The 22531-nt window shown below is 47.1% G+C and overlaps 3 protein-coding genes across 8 annotated transcripts; 1 reads left to right on the forward strand and 2 right to left on the reverse strand.

The window, feature by feature from the left end:
- The first annotated feature begins 1926 nt into the window (after window positions 1-1926).
- LOC116719233 (transcription initiation factor IIA subunit 2) lies at window positions 1927-4199 on the forward strand. 2 transcript variants are annotated; one of them, XM_032561718.1, is made up of 4 exons: window positions 1927-2096; window positions 3314-3418; window positions 3492-3680; window positions 4004-4199. In XM_032561718.1, the coding sequence occupies exons 1-3, from the start codon at window positions 2025-2027 to the stop codon at window positions 3648-3650; spliced, it is 336 nt and encodes a 111-aa protein (XP_032417609.1). In that variant the 5' UTR covers window positions 1927-2024; the 3' UTR covers window positions 3651-3680; window positions 4004-4199. The 2 variants fall into 2 exon arrangements, with proteins under 2 accessions (XP_032417609.1, XP_032417610.1); XM_032561719.1 differs by having other exon boundaries at window positions 3492-3618.
- A 1618-nt stretch (window positions 4200-5817) lies between these two features.
- Window positions 5818-10854, reverse strand: LOC116719217 (zinc finger protein 395-like). 4 transcript variants are annotated; one of them, XM_032561693.1, is made up of 10 exons: window positions 10663-10854; window positions 8361-8497; window positions 8200-8291; window positions 8018-8130; window positions 7748-7944; window positions 7339-7439; window positions 7054-7261; window positions 6809-6886; window positions 6384-6454; window positions 5818-6308 (listed from the first exon to the last, which is right to left on the reverse strand). In XM_032561693.1, the coding sequence occupies exons 2-10, from the start codon at window positions 8493-8495 to the stop codon at window positions 6197-6199; spliced, it is 1107 nt and encodes a 368-aa protein (XP_032417584.1). In that variant the 5' UTR covers window positions 8496-8497; window positions 10663-10854; the 3' UTR covers window positions 5818-6196. The 4 variants fall into 4 exon arrangements, with proteins under 4 accessions (XP_032417584.1, XP_032417582.1, XP_032417583.1 ...); XM_032561691.1 differs by lacking the exon at window positions 10663-10854 and adding an exon at window positions 10031-10572; XM_032561692.1 differs by lacking the exon at window positions 10663-10854 and adding an exon at window positions 8593-10017 and having other exon boundaries at window positions 8361-8562.
- Window positions 10855-13335: 2481 nt separating this feature from the next.
- LOC116719226 (uncharacterized) lies at window positions 13336-21356 on the reverse strand. 2 transcript variants are annotated; one of them, XM_032561709.1, is made up of 6 exons: window positions 21104-21356; window positions 18153-18295; window positions 15585-15645; window positions 15447-15507; window positions 15289-15366; window positions 13336-14073 (listed from the first exon to the last, which is right to left on the reverse strand). In XM_032561709.1, exons 2-6 carry the CDS (start codon window positions 18272-18274, stop codon window positions 13784-13786), a joined length of 612 nt encoding a protein of 203 aa, XP_032417600.1. In that variant the 5' UTR covers window positions 18275-18295; window positions 21104-21356; the 3' UTR covers window positions 13336-13783. The 2 variants fall into 2 exon arrangements, with proteins under 2 accessions (XP_032417600.1, XP_032417601.1); XM_032561710.1 differs by lacking the exon at window positions 21104-21356 and adding an exon at window positions 18600-19171.
- Window positions 21357-22531: the final 1175 nt, after the last annotated feature.

Raw genomic sequence — 22531 nt, forward strand, 5'->3', positions numbered from 1 at the left:
GGACGGGTCACCTGGGCGGGTCACCAGTCCATCGAGCTAACTACTTGACTTGGAGATAAATATTTAGCTGGCTAACTAATTATTCTCTTATGACAAGCTTAATAATCCAAAGTATTGCTGATCATTTTTGAGTGCGGCGCTTTACAACCTGCAGCTGCTACGATCCTGATCCTAACATGACAAACAGAAACAGGAACATCCTGGGGAGTTCTGACTCTTCTTTGGGTTTTCTGCTCCCAGCTCACAGGAAACGTTCCTCTGAAAAGCTTCTGAAGAAATTTATGGAAACTACACACTGAGTCTGTAGAAGTTCAAGAAACTGAGGTTTCCAATGTGAGATGGAGTTCCTGAATGCATCACTCAGCTGGATGAAGCTCCATGTTTGACTGCAGATTAGCGACAGCTAATTAGCTGTAATGCTGCTAATGAGAGCGTCCATGTTTACCCAGACATCAGAGCGCGGCCGGATTACAGGAGAAATCCGCTGAAATCCCTCCCAACATGAACTGTTTGTCTTCCTGTGAGGAAGCTCTGTCTGCACACCCACACACACACACACACCCACACACACCAGGAGAGCCGGCCTTACTGGGACACAGCAGAACCAGGTCTACGCTTGAGAGGCCAGAACCGGACCTGAGAGAGGAAGCTGATCATCAGAACCAGAATAAATGAAACGAGGAGGAAGAGCAGTTCCCAGCAGGAAGGTTGGAGAGAAACCATGAGGGCCGCCGTCCCCGTTCGTTTGGACACATCAGTTCAGTGAAGTCTCTAGTCACATCTTTAGCCCATAAACACGTTGGGTCACTGGATGACTGACCGGGTCAGAAAGTGCTGTGGAGGAAAACCTGCATCATGTCTGCAGGCAGAGTGAGAGACACGGCTGGCTGCCGCCTCCTCGGCATCCCCCTGTCTCTGTCTCCATGGTAACCACCTTTCCTTCCAGGTGAGATGAAGGGTTCAGGAACTGCTGCATGTGGTGATGTCTTCATGCTGTGTCTCTGCAGCGACCCGGGTCGAGTCGGGTCTGGTTCCGGACCATAGTCCAGTTGAATGTTTCCATCGTTTATAATCGTTCTGCCTGCCGGCCGCTCTGTGTCTCCTTGTGCCTCTGGGGGTCAAAGGTCAGAGCAGTGGCTGCTGAAACAGAGCCGTTCATCACATGCAGTCGGCTCCCAGCACAACCAGAACCAGAACCAGAACCCGGCCTCCACCTGCGGGGCCTTGCTCTGAAAGGAAGCTGCGTGACGGAGCAGAGAGGAAAACCTTCCCTCAGTCCACTTCCTGATTATCATCATCCGCTCAGCAAATGAGGCTTTTACAGAAATTAAAATTAAGAAAATAATCTTAAAGCAGCAGAGATTAGATCCATCAGGTATATAAAATGTTTATGATATATTTCCATAAGTTTATTAAAATTAATTTCAGTTTGAAAGTTTTTCTCTGGATTTAACCTAAACTAGAAAATTAAAGTTAACAAAAAAATAATTTTTTCACAAATTTCCTCAGACATACATAATTTCTGGTCTGAGCTGATCATTTTTCTGGGTTTTCCTCACATTTTAACCCCTCTTGGTTTATTCCCCTTTTCTCATCACATCCAGTCCGCACCAACAAAGAACCAGAGCAGCAAACGGGAAATAACTGGCCTGTATTATACTGCCACCTACCGGCGGATCCCAGCAAGCACAATACACACACACACACATATATATATATATATATATATATATATATATATATATATATATATATATATATATATATAAAATTTTATAAAGTCATGAAATGAAATGTCCTCACAGATATAACGGATCCAGGACCAATAAGATCCTCCGAACTACAGGAAAAAGCTGCTGAATTTACCTGCTCAGATTCCGGTTTTATTTTGAAAAGCTCGGAACGACCGTCTTTCTTTCAACTGCGTTTATTGTGAAAGGTTTAGGCGGAAGCTAGTTAGCGGTGGATGCAGAAGCTAGCTCGTTCTGTGAGGTTCGGTTTAGTGCAGTCAGAACCAGAGAACCATGGCCTACCAGCTGTACCGGAACACCACGCTGGGGAACAGCCTCCAGGAGAGTCTGGACGAGCTCATCCAGGTGACACCGAGCGAACTCACCGAACCGCGGCGGGGGGAAGGTCCGGATGTCGGTCCGGAGCTGGAGCAGCTAGTTAGCTGTTAGCCTCGGCTGATCTCGCTATGTTCTGGGTCAGAACCGGTCCGTCGAATGATTTAGATCTGTTGACAGTGACCCAGAAAATAACGTCCGAACTGGATTTAAACCAATTAATGTTGAACTGATTTGAAACTGGTACCATGAACTCCACTGCTGTGGTCCGGTTCGGCTCAAAAGCTCCATTTTGGTGTTTTTGGAATAAATCTGAGACTAATTGAGACAGATCCGGGTCAAACCTCAGTTTGTTGGTCAGATTCTGTTATTAATAGCAAACAGGTTATACTCCTAGAAGTTCTGTTTTATCGGCTTCGGATCAGTTCGGGTCCATCGGGACCGGACTATTATCACTGTGTATGCCTAAGAAATTCTTTAGGCCGCCCGGATTTTCTGTCTTTATCTTCATAGTTGGGTTCCAAATCTGGACCTTTGCTTCTTCACTGATAAATGAGCCAACAGCATGAAGCTGTGCCGGCTATGTTAAGAAAACTACAAGTCCCATGATGCAATGCGCTCCAGTCAATCACCAGCGATCAGAGGCCGTCCAGCTCCCCTTCAGATACTCTAGATCTGCAGACCTCTGCCCTGTTTTCAGCCGTAAAATAAACCCGTGGCTACGGAAGACGACTAGGGCCACTAAAAGAAAAATAGATGTAGAATTTTTTTTAAATTTTGAAATGTTTTTCTGACTTTTATCTCCAGAGTCCTGGCATTTTTCTAATTCTGACTTTTTTCTCTCCGGGTTTTGACAGTGTTTTTTTTTTTCAGAATATTTTTTTCTATGAATTTTTACTTCTCATTTCAGCTTTTGAATTTAATTTTTTACTCTCTGAATTTCGACATTCCCCCCCTTATTCTCTTTAGATTCTGACTTTTTAATTTTACGTTTTTTTCCCCCTCTGAATTTTGACATTTTTTTCCCCTGAGTATTTACTTTAATTTCTGAATTTCATTCTTTTCTATTTTGTAGTCTGTCAGTAGCTGCAGGTTCTGTGATGATCTGTTTTTCCAGCAGAATAAAAGTCAGATGAAAGTTGAAGAGCAGATCTTGTTCTGGAACGAGCAAATCTTCCTGACCCAGATGTCCTCAGACGGTTCTGATGCTCCCAGACGGTTCTGATGGTTCTGCTCTGTGTGCTCAGACCCAGCAGATCACCCCCCAGCTGGCCCTGCAGGTTCTCCTTCAGTTCGATAAAGCCATCAACGCAGCACTGGCCAGCCGGGTCCGGAACCGGGTCAACTTCAGGGTGAGTCTACGCTCCTGTGTGTCTGGCCTGGAACCAGTACCAGGTCTGAACCGGGCCTCCTGTTTCTCTTCAGGGTTCTCTGAACACCTACCGGTTCTGCGACAACGTTTGGACCTTCGTTCTGAACGACGTGGAGTTCAGGGAGGTCACAGAGCTGGTCAAGGTCGACAAGGTGAAGATCGTCGCCTGCGACGGAAAGAGTGAGTCCGAGCAGAACCGCAACAGAACCTGAGAAAGAGTCCGGAACCCAGATCAGCTGCAGGTTAGCAGCAGCAGAACCTCAGCTGGACCCGACCCGCTCAGCGACTGAAACTAGACGGGTCGGCTTCAGAGGAAGTCTGACATTAAGCCCGGTCCTTTCTACCAGACCTGAAAATTCTATCAGAACCACTACAACAGCAGGTCCAATAACAGCTGCAGTACCAGGTTAAACCAGCAGGCGGAGTCCTGCTCCATATGTCCTCGTGACCGAGTGCGTCTCCCTGACGGCGTCCCGTGACCCAGGATGCCGGGACACTGCGTGATTCGGGACTGTAGTCAGACTGTTTGGTTCTGCTGTAACGTTTTCCTGTCTCCCCTCCTCAGATTCGGGCTCCAACGCTGCAGAGTGATCCTCCATCGGCTGGACTGTACAGATAACTTATACAGCACAATTACACCTGTGTGTGTGGGCGTGTGTATGTGAGTGAGAGAGTGTGTGTGTGTGTTTTTTATTCCCATCAGGAGAAGTGTGTTCAATTTGTTGAATCATCTTTAATAATAAAAGTTGATGGAAAGCTGCTGCAGACTGTTGGCTCCTCGTCTTTAACGCTAGAGTCGGCTGTGTGGTTCTGTTAGGTTCTGCTTGGTTCTGGGTTGGGGTGAGCATTGTCATATTATTTATCAGGAAAAAAATTCTTATAAAAATTGCGATTTGTTGTTGTCTTAATGTTAAATAAAAAGCTAACAGATTTATCCACCTTACTCCTGGGAGGCTTACTGAGGAAAGGATCAAGGGTCTTACTTCCGGCGCCCACCGGAAGTAGCAGTATTTCATTGTGATTTGTAGGGTTTTTTGCTAATCTATATTCATGATAGAAGTTACAGCTCTCTTTTAGGTTACAGTACAATATTTAGTAAAACTTGTTCACGGACACACCGTCTGCTATCACAGAGCTGCTCAGTACAGATGATCGTAATTGTGCGTTTAATCACAGGGAGCGACAGGAACACGATCGCTAAGTTTTGTTACGGAGTGACCTGAATTAGCAGCTCGTTTCTCTGAAGAACTGACAGTAATAAAGAGAAAAGCAGAGAAGCTGGTCAGAGATCTGAGCTGCAGGTTTGTGCCGATAGTATAAAACACCAGAACTACATAATAGTAAAATATCTGGGTTTATTTAATCCATCACAACCAGAACCTCGAGGTTCTCCGGTGCTGAGTGTCGCTGCAAATCAGCGGAGAAATGACCGCAGCTGCTGCGCATCAGACCGTAATACGAAGAATCTCCCCACTGGACCCGAACCGAATCACACATTAACCTGTTATAGAGAACAACTTGCCACTGGAAAGTGTCTGTCCTGGCGGAGCTCAGTAACTGTTGTGCTGTTTGTGGCTGTACTTTAATAATCAGACCAAGTTTAATCAGTGGCAGCAACAGGTGTGTCTTGAAAGGCTCCCAAAACAAAAGCGGTGGTTTTCATCGCCTACCGACAGATAAGGAAACAAAAAGAATTTGGCTAAAAGTTCTAAACCTGAACAGAGAACCCAAAATGCTTTACATGCTCATTTCATTGTGTGGATAGAAAACCAACAGAAGAAAACCCGCATCTACATCCGAAGCAACTGAGTCAGTGAAGGAGCTAACTATGCTAGTGCGGGTAGCTAACTATGCTAGTAGCTAACTATGCTAGTAGCTAACTATGCTAGTGAGATTTGAAGAAATGCGGCCATTTCTTCAAGTTGCCATCCCTCCCCGCAATAGCTGTAAAACAATATTGTCACATTTAAGCTTTGATAGCTGGTGTTCCCACATATTTTGTAGCCTAAAAGCTCTGACGAAAGCCGGTTAGCGAGTTGCTAACATGTAAACAAATAGCGGTTCCGGTTTGCGGCGGAAGTCGCGCCCATAAATCACGCAAAGTCTTATGGGGGCTAGGAAGAAGGTGGATAGGAAATAAAATTTTTACTATTTTCTCCAGTTTGTTCCTCCAGATAATCAATAAATATCAGAGATGAAATTCAGTGACTGTTAAGTTTACCGTTATAAATCAGAGTTTAAGCTCCTGCTTCTGATGTGTCCGAAAAACAGTATTTGTGTTTATGGCCCTATGAATACTGTTAGCTAAAAAATAAGCAGAGAATATTTTTTCATATTTTTCTCATACGACAAAACTATCCCAATCAATTTCTGAAGCAGTTCAAGTTTTACTGCTTTATTACAACATCAATATTTACATAATGTAGAAAAACAAACGGACCTAATGTCCGTTTGAGGAACCGGGTTCGGACCTCCGAACGAGTAGCACCTTGGACGACCTCCAGGTTTGTCTGGAGAACTCGGAGGACTGGGAGGCCACGCCTCCTCATAAGTGCTGGCTTCCTATTGGCTGGATCACTGAATAAACTGCAGCTGAAATTAAAAATATTTGGCCGTGTTCATCCTCCTCCCTGACCCGACCTGAGATGACCCAGCAGCCTGGAAACATGCAGGATGAAGGTCTGCACCTCACTGCTCCATGCAGAACATCATCATCAAATAAAGGCTGAAGGAAAACATGGACTGGAATCTCCTGGAATCAGTCCAGGAAGCGCTGGCAGGCTTTCTTCCAGCGGCAGGCTGTGCACCACAGCTCTCGGTGCTCGATGCCGTAAACTTTCCGACACTTCTTGGCCTCGCTCCGAATCCGCCTGAAGATCAGACACACAGCGGTCAGAGCGCCCCCGGAGGCCACCGAGGGGACAACACTACACAGAAACACCGACCTGCAGTGGGCGCTGTGCTGCTGCAGCCACTGCTCTCCCACGCTGACCGACCGGACCCGGAACGTCGCTCCCTGGAAACGACACAGAGGTCAAAGGTCAGGCAGAAATGACCTGAGCTGCTGCCTCTGCTGCAGTTCCACCTGCCGGCCAGCAGGGGCAGCGCTGCACCGGTAAATAACCTGAAGGCATCAGGAAGAAGAGCAGCAGCTCCCTGCACTGCTCAGGTCGGGAGGTCAAAGTTCACAGCAAATCAAAAGAATAAATTTAAAGTTGAAGAACACAGAACATGAAACCGTGGCAGAAGAAGAAGCTATGGGAGGTTCTGGTTCTGGTTCTGGATGTGGACGGACTGACACAGCTTTAGAACCAGAACCGGATCAACTTCATGTTTCCCAGGAAACAGCTGGTAGTTTTCAGGGATTTACCTGTCTGCTGCATGTGGTGGGCGGGGCCGTCAAAAGACAGGAAGCTGCTTGTGAAACCACCTGACTTGGGGGCGGAGCCTAAAGCAAAGATGGCATATTAAATTATTTTAATAACAAAAGATATGAACCAGCTGCAGCAACTTCAGGGTGAATATCTATTTATTGATTTCTCAGGCTCAAAAAACAAACGATCACTCGTTAACGAATTGTCAGTCATGTGACTCCCTGTGATAAGCCCCGCCTACCTGGTAGGAGTGCTCTGATTGGACCTGCCAGAAGCTGCTGCAGGGTGAAGGTGCAGAGCGGCTCAGTGCGCTGCCGATGGGAGGGGAGGGGGGCGGCGGCGGGGGAGCAGAGGGAGGAGACTGACAGTGCGGCTCCTCCCATTGGTTGATCTCGCAGTAGTAAAAGTCTTCCTCGCTGCGAGAGCATCGCTCGTGTTCGCCGCCGTGGCTGAAACACAGAGGTCAAAGGTCAACAATCAATCATTTGTTGACGTCAGTTCTGGTGGCTTGACAGCTGGGCCTTACCACAGGTGAACCGTCCTGATGTGACGTTTGATTCCCACCACCGACGTCAGAACCTTCCCGCAGGCCGGCCACAGGCAGCGGAACGCCGCCTTCAGTGAATTCTGTGGAAGAAAACGCACCATCACCGTCTGACCGCCGTCTGACCGCCACCCCTTCTAATCATCATGTTTTTGTTTTTTTTAAAGGTTTTTATTGGCTCTAGTGGCCTTTATTTGATAGTTAATTGACAGGAAAGTTAATGAGAGAAAGGGGAAGACATGCAGCAAAGGTCAGGCCGGGAATCGAACCTGCGACAGCCGCGTCGAGGACTAAGGCCTCCTTATGTGGGTTGTGCTCAACCCCTGCGCCACCACAGCACGTCCCTATCGTCATGTTTGTCCATCTGTTGCTACTTCCTGGTTATGCTCACCCTGCGTTTCCGTGGCGCCGGTTCTTCAAACAGAACCTGGTCAAGCTCCATGTCCAAGCCCTCGTCAGGGGGCGTGGCCGACCCGCCTCTGGCTTCGTCTGTTGGTGAGGAAGGGGCGGGGCTTTTGGGATCGACGCTCCAGTAGCCGCTGCTGCCGCTGACCGAGAGCTCAACGGCGCCGCCGTCTGTCAAAGGAGCTGAAACAGGAAACAGGAAGGGAGTCAGGAAATACTTTTATTACTTTTGTTTTGTGTTTCTGTTGTTTCTTACCTGTCGTGTCTTTGTGGGCGGAGCCCTGTGGCGGCGGCGGGCTGCAGGACAGGCTGCTCAGCACCATGGCGGCCATTAGCTCGTCCATGTCCACTTCCTGCGGCGCATTGCGGCTGCAGCAGAGCATCATGGGTGAGAGGATGTTTACTAGCGAAGGACAGACGGAGGGGGCGGAGCCTAACCTTCTGGGAACGTCGATGCAGGTGGAGACGGACCTGCCGCAGGAGGTATTCGCGGCCCGTGGGTCGCCTGCGTCGTCACACTGGAAGAACACCTGAGAGAGGAGCCAGGTGTTCAGAGCCCAGCAGGAACTGACAGAAATCATTCTGACATTTCCTCTCACCTTTAGGTTGCTGTGACCTCTGACCCTGCTGATGCCCTGTGGCCCCATTGCCACGACGACGCCGGGCCTGGTGGTCTCGGGGCCGACCAGCGCTCCGAACGGCGAGCGTTTTCCCAGACGAGTGTTGGGCATCATGTCTGGCAAAGAAAATATCACAAACCATCTTGTTTCTAGAGTCCTTCACAGGAAGCTGCGACCAAATATGGATGACGTACGGCACATCGATCTCCTCCTTTCGGTGTTTCTACATGTTTGTTAACCAGCAGCAGCAGACAGACAGGTCGCCCCGTGGTTAGATAGAAGCAGACTGGATTAGTTAACGTGTGATCTTGTTTAGACGTTATTGTTCACATTTCTCTCCATGTTTCTTCATGAAAATGAACAGAACTATTAAAATAATAAACTAGAAGTCAGCCTAAATTAAAATTTAATTCGGTTTATTTCAGGGTCTGGAATTAATTAATTGCTTTTAACCAAAAACCATTTTCACTTTAAAAAGATTTTCTCAGTCGGAGTTGAACATATTTATAGTCAGATCAGATCAAAGTGTTCATCTTTCCGGTTCCTCTGATCGTTCATGGAGCTTCTTTAGACATGTGGACTATGGACGCTGATATTAGCATTAACTGCTACCTGTTAGCATTGAGATGCTATTTTAGGCTAGCATAGCTTCACTGATAGGCTAACTGCTTTTGGCTCAACTTGAACACGACAGAAGTGTTTTCCAGCGTCCAATCAGATCGCATAGAAGCAGCTATTAAGAGAATCCGCTTCCACTGCTGCTGTTAGCGATGTGGTTGTGCGTCAGATTTACAGTTGTACCAGCAACACGTGAATGCAAAGGTTCCGCCTCGGTATTTTTGTATGCAAACAAGAAAAAATTGATTAATTGTGTCAAACCTTTTAACAAATCAAAATCTATGTAATTAATCTACATTAGCAGGCTGAAGTCCTGGCCCTAGTTTAACATCAGCAGCACAGCGTTGGTCAGATGAAGGCCTGTAGGTGGCGCTGTAACCCTGAGCAACGCGCATCGACAGGCGTTGGGATGGAGGTCCGGTTGGAGGTGGGGCTGTGACATCATCAAGTGGCTCAGGAATTTCTCCACATCATGTCGGGTTTAACGAGCTGCTGAGGTTCCTGCAGCTTTAAGAGCTTCGCCTGGTGACTAACGCAGAGAGGAACCAGAGCAAACAATTCCAACTCTGAGTCAACTCCATGATGACTGAGCTGAGCACCACACCGCTGACCTCTGACCTCACAGTGACACTGAAGCTTCACCAACCCTCTTCTTGCTCTGCTGGAGCAGAAGGAACAGAAGCTTCAGACTTTCAGCGCCTTATCAACTCGCCGCTGTCTTTCAGGTCGCCATGGTTACGATCATCCGAGCTAACTGATCCACTCGATTCATCGAAACCGTTGTCCCCATAAAACACATTTCCACCAGCAGCTGCCAGCCAATCACAGCCCAACAGGCCTTCACAATAAAAGCCTGACATCAACAACAGGAATCTGAAGCTTGGAAGCGTTTCCTCTGCAGGCAGAAGTTTCTCTGCTCCAATCGAACAGGAAAACAAGCAGAAAACAGCTGGAAGAAGCAAACGAAAGCCTCAGAGCGTTTCTCCAACACGTGGAGCTGCAGCAGCAGCTGCTGCAGCTGCAGCACCTACCTGCAGAGTCTGAAGCTCCAACACAAACCAGAGGAGCTGCAGCAGCTCCAGGAATCCTCTGCTGCTCAGTGAGACTGACACTGGGAGGACGTGCATTTGGAGGTGTGTGTGTGTAGGGGGGGGGGGGGGGGGTGTGCTTGTAGTGACAGGGAGAAACTGGCTTCCACCGAGACCTGGACTGGATCAGACTGGAGAGAAATGAGTTTGAGATGAGAGTGAAGAGATGACACCATGTGACACGATGATAGACCAACTGTTAGTTAGCTAGTTAGCTAGTTAGTTAGTTAGTTAGTTAGTTAGTACCAGCAGCATCGACGAATGTAGGTTCACACAAAAAAAGTGTTAAAAATATATAAAAATAAGATCAATAATGACAACTATGTGCTGTACAGATCATAACCTAAAACACTGTGCTGTTAGTTACATAATTAGTTTAACAGGTTTGTTAACTAGCTAATTAAATAGCTAATTAGTTAGCCTGTTGACAAGTTAGATACCTACTTAGCTAGAAATGGATTTAGTCAGATAGATAGATAGATAGATAGATAGATAGATAGATAGATAGATAGATAGATAGATAGATCACGCCATCATCTGTTTCCATGGCAACAACAGCCCATTTTCCCCCAAACCTCAGAGCAGAACTCTGGACCGAATCCTGATCCCTGGCTGCGGTCCGCTCCTGGTTTTCCCATCAGCCTCTGGGTTATTTTCCTGCCGTCTAGTAAACAAGATGAGCACGTGACACCGAGCTGCACGGTGATTGGTGGAGAGGAGCTGCGCACGGAGCCTCCTGTGTGTCTTCAGGGTCAGAACAAGACTCAAACTCTGAGCTGGAGCCGAACCAGAACCAGAACCAGAACCTTCGGAACCTGCAGGAACCTTCCTGACTCAGGATGACCGGCTGCCGGAAACGCTGCTGCGCGGTGCTGTTGGGGGCGGAGCGCGTGCTGGGTTGTGCGTGCGCGCCCCTCCCCCACGCGCACACGCGCAGCGCTCGTGAGCTACGTGCGGAGTGTGAGCTGCTGCCTTAAAGGAGTATTCCGCCTTTTCTCTGCTGCTTCCTGGACCGGGACTGGTTCCGGTCCAATCAGAACCAGCCAGACTCCCTCTGACCCTCAGATTAAAACAGAAACTATCAGAACCATGAAGCTCTGAGAGCAGCAGCCTCAGATGGATCAGAACCCACCGGTCCGGTTGAACGTGTCCATTTGGACCAGAAGATTCCCAGTCGAACCTGCTGCTCCTAAACTCTGAGATAATAAAGGTTCGGCCCTGCTCGTCAGAACCTGATCTGGGTCCAGGTCCAGGTTCTGGTCTCTGGTTCTGATCCAATCCTGATCTTTGTGTCTCCAACAAGCGGTTCCCGGGCCGCATGTGGTTCTTAAGAACTTAGGCTGAAAATGAAGAAGAACCAGTCAAAGTTTTAAGATTTTTGAAACTTTTCCAGTTTATTCCACAAAATCTACATAAAATAAATAATAAAAATCCTTTCTGATCATTTTCTGTTTTAAATCCTTAGAATAGAAATAAAATGGTGCTTCTGTAGTTTATCTAAATTATAAGATGGTTTTTTTTCAAAAAATCTTCTTATGCTTGTGGCTTTAAAATATATTATCATCATTATTGCTGGAGTTCATTCATTTTGTCTCTGTGCTCCACCAGGTCCGTTTACCAGCTTCAGAACCCGACCAGAACCTCTGAGTGTAAATTACCTTGAGGAATGATGAGATGTGGTTATATATGAAAACAGGCTTTAGTGCCGAAAAATGATCAGATGTCAGAAGCCGTACATGTCATCCAAACGGATCAGAACCAGAGTTACATTCACCGTCCAGCGCCGGACCACTGAGCTCCGTCTGGACGGAACCAGGTGAGGCAAAGACTGGAGAGTTCAGCTTTTATTCTTCTTCATATTTGATCAGACGGAACCTGCAGTCACACATAAACATGGTTATGTAAGCTGCAGCGTGTGCATGTAAGCAGTTAAAAGAGAAAGAGGAAAAGACCATAACAATAATTTTATTACTGCTGAAGCCGTTTAATGCTCAGGCTGTGAGGTCAAAGGTCACGCCGGCCTCTCTGTGTTTCCATGTGGTTTATTTTGGCAGCAGGACGGTTCTGGGTTTGAATCCCTGCACACGTTTTGTTTCTTCACCAGAACCTGAGTACAGACCGGACCAAAACCAGGACCAAAACCCAGAACCGGGCCTGGACCCGGACCTGCAGCTGCGGATGGACGTACTCGCTGCCTCGTCTTGCAGCTGACCTCTGGCTGACCTCTGACTCAGCAGGAAGTGGCTCACAGGCCGGCGCCGACCCGTTCTGCACAGCTTGGTTGAATCAATGCGCCTGAAGCTGATCCAGAACCAGAACCAGAACCTGTAATGCTGGCCGTAGTGAGAGCTGGAATTCACTGCTTATATTGTTATTTTATGACTTTATAGATGATTATGGGAAATTTAAATGTTTTTGCTATTAAACTATTTATTAACCTGCAGATAAAACACATGAGGATTTTTTACGACGATCGTCGTCAGAGGAGAGAATCGGCGTAAATATGCCGCAGTTATAGATATGAGTTTTTACTGATTGTGGACCATTTGCAAAAGGTTTTTTAGTAAATGTCCCATTTTGTTGATCATTATTGATTTTTGTAAAACAATAAAAGCATTAAACATCCAGCCGAGTATGCAGAGCATTCAGGATTATGAATTTTATTTTCGCATTTTTATTCTCTGTCATCCAAAACAGAGAAAATATCGATGAAATCCCCGTGCAGCAGGTCAGGAGAAATATCTTTATTGATGAGAGATTAGTAACAAAACTAATCAGATGAATAAAAAACGGAAAAGATGAAGTTTACAAACATTTTCCAGTTTATCTTTGATCCAGACTTCCAGGAAAATCAAACATTTAGGAAACAAACTATTTTATTCTGATATGTTTGATTGAAAATAGAGTGAATGTGATGTGTTGCTGTGCAGCGCCCCCTGTGGGCCATCCACGGAAATCCACTCAGGTTTTCATTCTGTCTCTATGAAATATGGAAACTTTATGATGAACATAAATGAATGTTTCCGTCGTTCATCAACATGTTTCTGTTCCTAATTTACTGGGAGGAAAAACGATAATATTTCATCAGAAACTTAAAAATCGAGCTTCCAGAAACAATCAGTCATTTAATCTGGAACTTCAGAGAGAAATTAATAACTTTATCATTTGTAATGTTGATTCTAAATCGTCACTAATGTTTGAGAATATTATTATTCTTTTTCATGGAAAGAATACAAAGACAGGCAGAAGACTTTCAAATAATTTTATTTCTCATATTTCGTATTTCATCACCTTCACCTTTTTCAGTTTTAGGGAACTAAAACTATATTTATCCAATAAAAAGACAAAAACAAAACACTGAACACGTATCAATCTTCCTGTTTTTGTACCACTGTGTTTAGAAATCTTTAAAATCTTTTAAACTTTATTTCAGTTCCTGTTCCTGCAGCGCCCCCTTCTGGATGGACATGAAGCGAGCAGCAGATATCAGCTGATCAGAACCAGTTTGGGTCGGAACACAACCGACCAATCAGCTGATCGGTAACGGACCAATCAGAACTCAAAAGTTTCATGCAGGATGGTTTCTAAAGATTCGCGTTTCCATGGTAACAGACGGTTTGAAGTCAGATGAGGCGTCATCATCATTCTCCTCTTCCTCTCTGCAGCTGGCTGCCACAGCGCCCCCTGGTGTTGGGGTTATTCTGCTCCGTCCTCCCGCCATGTTTCCCGGTCAGGCCGCGGAGGGGAGCGCTGATCCTCAGGCTCCTCCCCCCGCGGTGGCCCCGCCCCCCCAGGTGTGGGAACAGGTGAGTTGGCCAAGCGGAGCTTCTTGCTGACTCGAGCGTAAACCGTGTTCCTCTCGTCGGACTGAGTGACGTAATGAAGCTGCGTTGACAGCCGATTGGCTGTCGGTCCCAGCGGTTCGCTGCCGTGGCCCCGCCCATCTCTGACGTGGTCGCAGGTTCGAGGGGCGGAGCCTTTCAGGTCTAAGGGGAAAAAAACACTGACGTCATTAACAACCCTAGTCCATCCTTTATCCCACCCTGTCGGGCTCTCAGCCCCTCCTCTGCTCTCTGGCGCCACCAGGTGGCTCCTCCAGGGAGGCACGCGGGCTGAGGTTCCCTCTGAGGGGTTTGGGTCTGAAAACAGGCATCATGGGAAATGTAGTCTGGTGATGAATCATGATGACACAGCGGCAGGTCTGAACCAGCTAAATCTAAACGTTAACAATGTTCTGTAGAAACGTAACAATATGAAGTGAAGCTGCTGCTGAACTGCAGACCGAGACGCACAAAGCGGCGTTTCCACAAATCCTTCCCCCAACAAACCCAACAGGTTTTATAATTCTGCTCTTAGCTGCAGTTTTTTCACTGCTTATTGTTGTTTTTATGCACATATATATCCATACACATGCTGCACATTTTACTTTTCTAAATTATCCCACAATATGAGGACAGCATCCTAAATGCTGCAGTATTATTTTCATTTCGGCCCGATTGCAGAGAACCGTTAGTAAAGTTACAGTTAAAAATTCATTTGGGTTATTTAGCCAAAAAAAAAAAGAAAATCAGGATTCGTTGTTCAGTCGTATTTTCACATTTATTCACTTATAAATGTTACAGTTTCAAACCAAATATTTAGTTAGCTAGCTCTAGCTAAGCTAAACATTTAGCTTCCAACCTTAATATTTACTGCTGCTCATTTGTGAGCAACAGAAACTCTACAAACTAATTTTATTACTGTTGTTTATATTTTTCTACCTTTGTGTGAATCTGCTGCTGCGTTTCCAAATGTGTGGGAGAATAAAAATGTCTTTATATTTGTTTCCTGTTGCAGTTTCTCCTACAGTGAAGCAGCATGTCTCTAATCTGAGCCGTTGTTCTTTAACCGACATAAATACGGATGTTTAATGCAAGTGAAGTCAAACTGATTCCATCTTCTGCAGGTAAATATTTCTAGAACCAATAAACGGATTGATCCGTTTATTGGTTCTGCTGCTGGGCTCTCTGGGAATCTGACATCATTTGACATGCAAATATTTAGTCTGTCCATGAATTTAAATGAGCAAATATATCAGAAGGTTATACTGGGAGCTGCAGTGGGAGTTGGATATTTAATGAATTATTTTTCAACGCATGTTCTGGTTCTGGTTCTGGTTTCTCTTCCTGCTGAGCCTGTTTGGCCCACAGAACCAGCCTGACCTGGGCGGCTCTGCAGCTCCCCCTGTTGGCCCTCGGAGGAACTGACCGGTTCAGCTGGATCTCCTCCAGGACTAAACTCTGCAACAGAAAAAGGTCCAAACTGAACAGGACCGGATTCCCCGGATTCTGCAGAACCTTCTCCGGATCAGACGGCTCACCTCTCTCGTCCTTCTGGATCTCTCCAATCATCGGGTTCTCCTTCACCTCCTCCAGCTTCACCTGCAGACCGGGTCACACATCGGTTAGTCGGTTCCGGCTGGAGTTCTGCAGCCGATCCGCGGTTCTGCTGATCTTACCACTCGGATGAGAGCTGACGGCGGTTTCTCTGTCTTTGAGTCCTGGAGCTCAAACGAGTTTCTGAAACCCAAACAGATTATCACCTCTGCTCCAGATCTGACCGCCATGGATGGACATATTCTGGTTCTGGTGCCAGATTTCAGGTAAAGGTTCTGATCCACTATGGCGGGCCGTTTGTAAAGTCATACTGTCACAAATTAACAGCAATAATTTGGGTCATTTAGCCTGTCATAAGAGGAAAAATGGAGGAAAATGTATTATTTTCACCATGTTGTTCATTCATTTATAAATGCCACAAATCTAAACTAAATATTTAGTTAGCAAGCTAGGTATGTACCTAAAATGTAAATATTTAGGTGGCAAGCTTACGACATATATAACTGGAAAAAATATACATATATTTTAATGACAGGCTAAATGACCTACATTATTGGCGTTTGTGTAACGGTATAAACGGTCCCCATCGATTCCATCACTGCTATGAGCTGTGTCTGTCTGCGTCTGACTGCGTCTATCTGCGTCTGTCTGGGTCTGTCTGCGTCTGTCTGCGTCTATCTGGGTCTGTCTGGGTCTGACTGGGTCTCACTGCGTCTATCTGCGTCTGTCTGGGTCTGACTGGGTCTGACTGCGTCTGACTGCGTCTGACTGCGTCTGTCTGGGTCTGTCTGCGTCTGTCTGCGTCTGACTGCGTCTATCTGCGTCTGTCTGGGTCTGTCTGCGTCTGTCTGCGTCTATCTGGGTCTGTCTGGGTCTGACTGGGTCTCACTGCGTCTATCTGCGTCTGTCTGGGTCTGACTGGGTCTGACTGCGTCTATCTGCGTCTATCTGCGTCTGTCTGGGTCTGACTGCATCTGACTGCGTCTATCTGGGTCTGTCTGGGTCTGACTGGGTCTGACTGCGTCTATCTGCGTCTATCTGGGTCTGACTGGGTCTGACTGCGTCTATCTGCGTCTATCTGGGTCTGACTGGGTCTGACTGCGTCTATCTGCGTCTATCTGGGTCTGACTGGGTCTGACTGCGTCTATCTGCGTCTATCTGGGTCTGACTGGGTCTGACTGCGTCTATCTGCGTCTATCTGCGTCTATCTGGGTCTGACTGGGTCTGACTGCGTCTATCTGCGTCTGTCTGGGTCTGTCTGCGTCTGTCTGCGTCTGACTGCGTCTATCTGGGTCTGTCTGGGTCTGACTGGGTCTCACTGCGTCTATCTGCGTCTGTCTGGGTCTGACTGGGTCTGACTGCGTCTATCTGCGTCTATCTGCGTCTGTCTGGGTCTGACTGCATCTGACTGCGTCTATCTGGGTCTGTCTGGGTCTGACTGGGTCTGACTGCGTCTATCTGCGTCTATCTGGGTCTGACTGGGTCTGACTGCGTCTATCTGCGTCTATCTGGGTCTGACTGGGTCTGACTGCGTCTATCTGCGTCTATCTGCGTCTATCTGGGTCTGACTGCGTCTGTCTGCGTCTATCTGGGTCTGACTGCGTCTGTCTGCGTCTATCTGGGTCTGACTGCGTCTATCTGCGTCTATCTGCGTCTGACTGGGTCTGTCTGCGTCTATCTGCGTCTATCTGGGTCTGACTGGGTCTGACTGGGTCTGTCTGCGTCTATCTGCGTCTATCTGGGTCTGACTGGGTCTGTCTGCGTCTATCTGCGTCTATCTGGGTCTGACTGGGTCTGACTGCGTCTATCTGCGTCTATCTGGGTCTGACTGGGTCTGACTGCGTCTATCTGCGTCTATCTGGGTCTGACTGGGTCTGACTGCGTCTATCTGCGTCTATCTGGGTCTGACTGGGTCTGACTGCGTCTATCTGCGTCTATCTGGGTCTGACTGGGTCTGACTGCGTCTATCTGCGTCTATCTGGGTCTGACTGCGTCTATCTGCGTCTATCTGGGTCTGACTGCGTCTGTCTGCGTCTATCTGGGTCTGACTGCGTCTATCTGCGTCTATCTGGGTCTGACTGCGTCTATCTGCGTCTATCTGGGTCTGACTGGGTCTGACTGCGTCTATCTGCGTCTATCTGGGTCTGACTGCGTCTATCTGCGTCTATCTGCGTCTATCTGGGTCTGACTGCGTCTGTCTGCGTCTATCTGGGTCTGACTGCGTCTATCTGCGTCTATCTGCGTCTGTCTGCGTCTATCTGGGTCTGACTGCGTCTGTCTGCGTCTATCTGGGTCTGACTGCGTCTATCTGCGTCTATCTGCGTCTGTCTGCGTCTATCTGGGTCTGACTGCGTCTGTCTGCATCTGTCTGGGTCTGACTGCGTCTCACTGCGTCTATCTGCATCACTGCGTCTATCTGGGTCTGTCTGGGTTTGACTGCTACTGACTGGGTCTGACTGCGTCTGTCTGCGTCTATCTGCGTCTATCTGGGTCTATCTGCGTCTATCTGCGTCTGTCTGGGTCTGACTGGGTCTGACTGCGTCTATCTGCGTCTATCTGGGTCTATCTGCGTCTGACTGCGTCTGTCTGCGTCTGTCTGCGTCTATCTGGGTCTGACTGCGTCTGTCTGCGTCTGTCTGCGTCTGACTGCGTCTGTCTCAGAATGTTTGTGTTCGGGCTGCAGATCTGACCTGTTGCAGTCGCTGCAGAGAGTGGTGAGGAAGATGGAGAGGAGGATGATGAGGATGAGGAGCAGGAAGACTTCTGGTGTCAGGAACCACGACCCGGTCGCTTCCGCTCCCACTGCCGCCATGGAGGATTCCCGGATCCGACCCTGGAATGAACCCAACAGGAACCAGGAAGACCAGCTGAGCACCGAGCTTCTCGATCAGAACCAGAAGGTTCTGTTCAGTGAGGACGGAACCAGAGATTACTACTGGAATGGTTCTGCTCGTCGTGGTTCTGCACAGACACCAGAACCCGAAACATCCACTGTGCTTCAGAAAAGATCAGGTTCCAGAACCGTTCTGGCTTAACGAGGGTCACAGGTGAACCGACGGTAGAGCAGTAAATATAGAAGCCTCAGCCGGGTCCATCAGAACCATTTGGACCTTCTTTCATAGATAACAGTGACTCACCAGCCTGTGTTCTGACGCGTTCAGCAGATTAGTTAAAGATGTCGGCCACGTTGGAAATAATCAGGAGGTTCTGGAGAGAGACTGTGAATCGTAGCGTTTGGGTCGGGTTCTGCCCGGCAGAACTCTGATGGTTCTGGTTCCTATGAGAGAAGAGCTGCAGCCCGACGCTAGCTTGCAGCCGTAAATGAAAATGAGTTTGTTTCTGTTTCCTGCAGCATGCAAATCGGGTCCGACCCGAATGACGCCTTTCAGGACAAACCCACAAAGACGGCTCTGTCAGAACCTTTAGTGTTCTGATCGGACCTGTAATGGGTCAAAACCTCCTACATCCTGATCGGACCTCTAACAGCTCATGTTTACACTGAGGAGGTACCGGGTGTGTTCAGGTCCGACTCGCTGTGTTTGACTTTCTGGGTGTTTCCACCTCCGATGGTTCACCGGATCAGATGACAGACAGGTTCTGTCCAACCGGCCCGATCAGAACCCAGAGAGGCCAACACATTCTGAAACCGTTCGGAACCGGGTTCCGGGAGCAGCAGCAACTGAAAGACGAATCAAACTGCTGGGTTTCCTTAGAGAGAAACTGTTCAAACTAATTTCAATAATAAGTTCAACTTGATGCACTGATTGATAACTGGGCCTAACTGGGCCTAACTGGAACTAACTGGAACTAACTGGAACTAACTGGAACTAACTGGGCCTAACTGGAACTAACTGGGCCTAACTATAACTAACTGGAACTAACTGGGCCTAACTGGGCCTAACTATAACTAACTGGATCTAACTGGAACTAACTGGAACTAACTGGGCCTAACTGGAACTAACTGGAACTAACTGGGCCTAACTGGGCCTAACTGGAACTAACTGGGCCTAACTGGGCCTAACTGGGCCTAACTGGGCCTAACTATAACTAACTGGAACTAACTGGAACTAACTGGGCCTAACTGGAACTAACTGGAACTAACTGGAACTAACTGGGCCTAACTGGAACTAACTGGGCCTAACTGGAACTAACTGGGCCTAACTGGAACTAACTGGAACTAACTGGAACTAACTGGGCCTAACTGGAACTAACTGGGCCTAACTGGGCCTAACTGGGCCTAACTGGGCCTAACTATAACTAACTGGAACTAACTGGAACTAACTGGGCCTAACTGGAACTAACTGGAACTAACTGGAACTAACTGGGCCTAACTGGAACTAACTGGAACTAACTGGGCCTAACTATAACTAACTGGAACTAACTGGAACTAACTGGAACTAACTGGGCCTAACTGGAACTAACTGGGCCTAACTGGAACTAACTGGGCCTAACTGGGCCTAACTATAACTAACTGGAACTAACTGGGCCTAACTGGAACTAACTGGAACTAACTGGGCCTAACTGGGCCTAACTGAGACTAACTGGGACTAACTGGGCCTAACTATAACTAACTGGAACTAACTGGGCCTAACTGGAACTAACTGGGCCTAACTGGGCCTAACTATAACTAACTGGAACTAACTGGAACTAACTGGGCCTAACTGGAACTAACTGGAACTAACTGGGCCTAACTGGGCCTAACTGAGACTAACTGGGACTAACTGGGCCTAACTGGAACTAACTGGAACTAACTGGGCCTAACTGGGCCTAACTATAACTAACTGGAACTAACTGGAACTAACTGGGCCTAACTGGAACTAACTGGAACTAACTGGGCCTAACTGGGCCTAACTGAGACTAACTGGGACTAACTGGGCCTAACTGGAACTAACTGGAACTAACTGGGCCTAACTGGAACTAACTGGAACTAACTGGGACTAACTGGGACTAACTGGGACTAACGGGGACTAACTGGGCCTAACTGGAACTAACTGGGACTAACAGGGACTAACTGGGACTAACTGGGACTAACTGGGACTAACTGGGACTGACTGGGACTAACTGGGACTAACTGGAACTAACTGGGACTTACTGGGACTAACTGGGACTAACTGGGACTTACTGGGACTAACTGGGACTTACTGGGACTAACTGGGACTAACTGGGACTAACTGGGACTAACTGGGACTAAGTATGATGACCCAACTGACCAACAGCCCGACAGGAGGCTGAAATCGGCTCTGAGATGGAAACAGACGAAAGTTTCACATTAGAAACCAGGGAATCAAAAAGTGGGTCTGTGAAAGTGATGATGAAGAATAAAAGCTCCTCCTCTTCTTCATCACCATCATCATCATCATCGGTTTATTTTCAGAGGAAGACCTTTCATCTCATCTAGTTAACCTTCATCGCCTTCAACCAGCTGAAACCTGAAACTCAAAACAGCTGATCGACTGGAGATCAATCATCTATAATCACATCTTCTGATCTCTGCGACCTTTGCCCTCTGTGATGTCAGAGAGAGAAGCTGGAAGATTAGTTTAGAACAGATCAGTGTTAACTGGTCTCCAGTTCCAGTTAAACAGGCAAACTGGCATCTAATTTGAGCTAAACTGGTTAAGAAGTTAAAGTCCAAACCAACCTGAGTTCTGGGAGTTCTGGTTCTGCTGGACTTCCTGCTCCACGTTTACGGAGCGACTGAGAGAGCAAACATGCAGCTGATCACACCAAAACACACACACACACTGTGGCTCTTCCTCCTCCTCTTCCTCACTGCAGAACCAATCAGATGTTTGTTGATGCTCTGAGTTTTACAGGAAACGGACCGGCTGCCTGGTTCTGTTCTTGCTGCCTGGTTCTGTTCTTGCTGCCTGGTTCTGTTCTGGCTGCCTGGTTCTGTTCTTGCTGCCTGGTTCTGTTCTGGCTGCCTGGTTCTGTTCTTGCTGCCTGGTTCTGTTCTGGCCCGGCTGCCTGGTTCTGGCCCGCCCTGCAGCTGATAAGCTGCTGAAAGCGGAGCGTTATCTGCGGCTCCGGGTTCGGGCGGGTTCAGACGTTTCCCCCAAACTGAACCAACTGAAATCCTGGTGAATTTAAACGGCAGATTTTAAAAGATGATTTTGCTCCAGACAAACTCGGTAATTTAACCGTCAGACGGTCATTATGAACCTGATTTCTGCTTTTTAGTTTTAGTTCATTTTCAGACATTCACAATCAACAACTTCATATTGACCATCCTGAATGATTATTCAAGATTTCTGAAGTCACATTATACTATGAAGAATAATTAATAATAACTTACATTATATTATTATTATTGACAGATTCTAATTCATTTCAAGGTGGCGGTTTCATCATCTGTAGGGTCAGACATCCGGAACTACATAAAGATATGGCAACATAATTATGACTTAGTCTACAGTTTTAGATACAGCAGTTATGAAATGTTGCCACTGAGGTGTCCAAAACGCTGCCTGCAGAATTTTGGGTTTCCTGCATAAATGATCAGAAAATGCTTCAGAGTGGAAAAGCTCAGCAGGATTTTAGGAAATGGATGGGAGACGAGGGGAACGAGAACTTCATAATTATTCTCTGCCGAGACAGAAACGTCCCGTCTAAGAGCCATACGGTAAAGTGTCGCGGTGTGACCAGCAGGTGTCACTGTGGTTCAATAAACATGGGAACCTCTGCGGGTTTGCTGACGGCTGATCAGAGTTAGCTCCTGTTTGAGTCAGTGGCTTTCATGTTTGTTAAATAAACTAAAGACCGGTGGACTCCATTTTGGAGCAATAAATGGACAAATGTTTCCTAGAGTCAAACAAACAGTAAACCAAAGCTTCAGTAAAATATTATTCCACTGAGTTTAGCTAGAGGAGCTAAAAGTTCTGCAGGTGACCCAAGATGCAGTTTCAAAATACTTTTAAAGTACTTTGATTGTTTCAATTTCAAAATGATATGTAAATCTGTGACGTTTTAACAGAATAATTGCTAAAGATATCAGTGATGTCACAATGTTACTTCAAGAATCTCAAGATTTCTGAAGTACATTAAAAATGTGAAGAATTACTCAGAA

This window comes from Xiphophorus hellerii, chromosome 4 (assembly GCF_003331165.1).
Source record: "Xiphophorus hellerii strain 12219 chromosome 4, Xiphophorus_hellerii-4.1, whole genome shotgun sequence".
Lineage (NCBI taxonomy): Eukaryota > Metazoa > Chordata > Actinopteri > Cyprinodontiformes > Poeciliidae > Xiphophorus > Xiphophorus hellerii.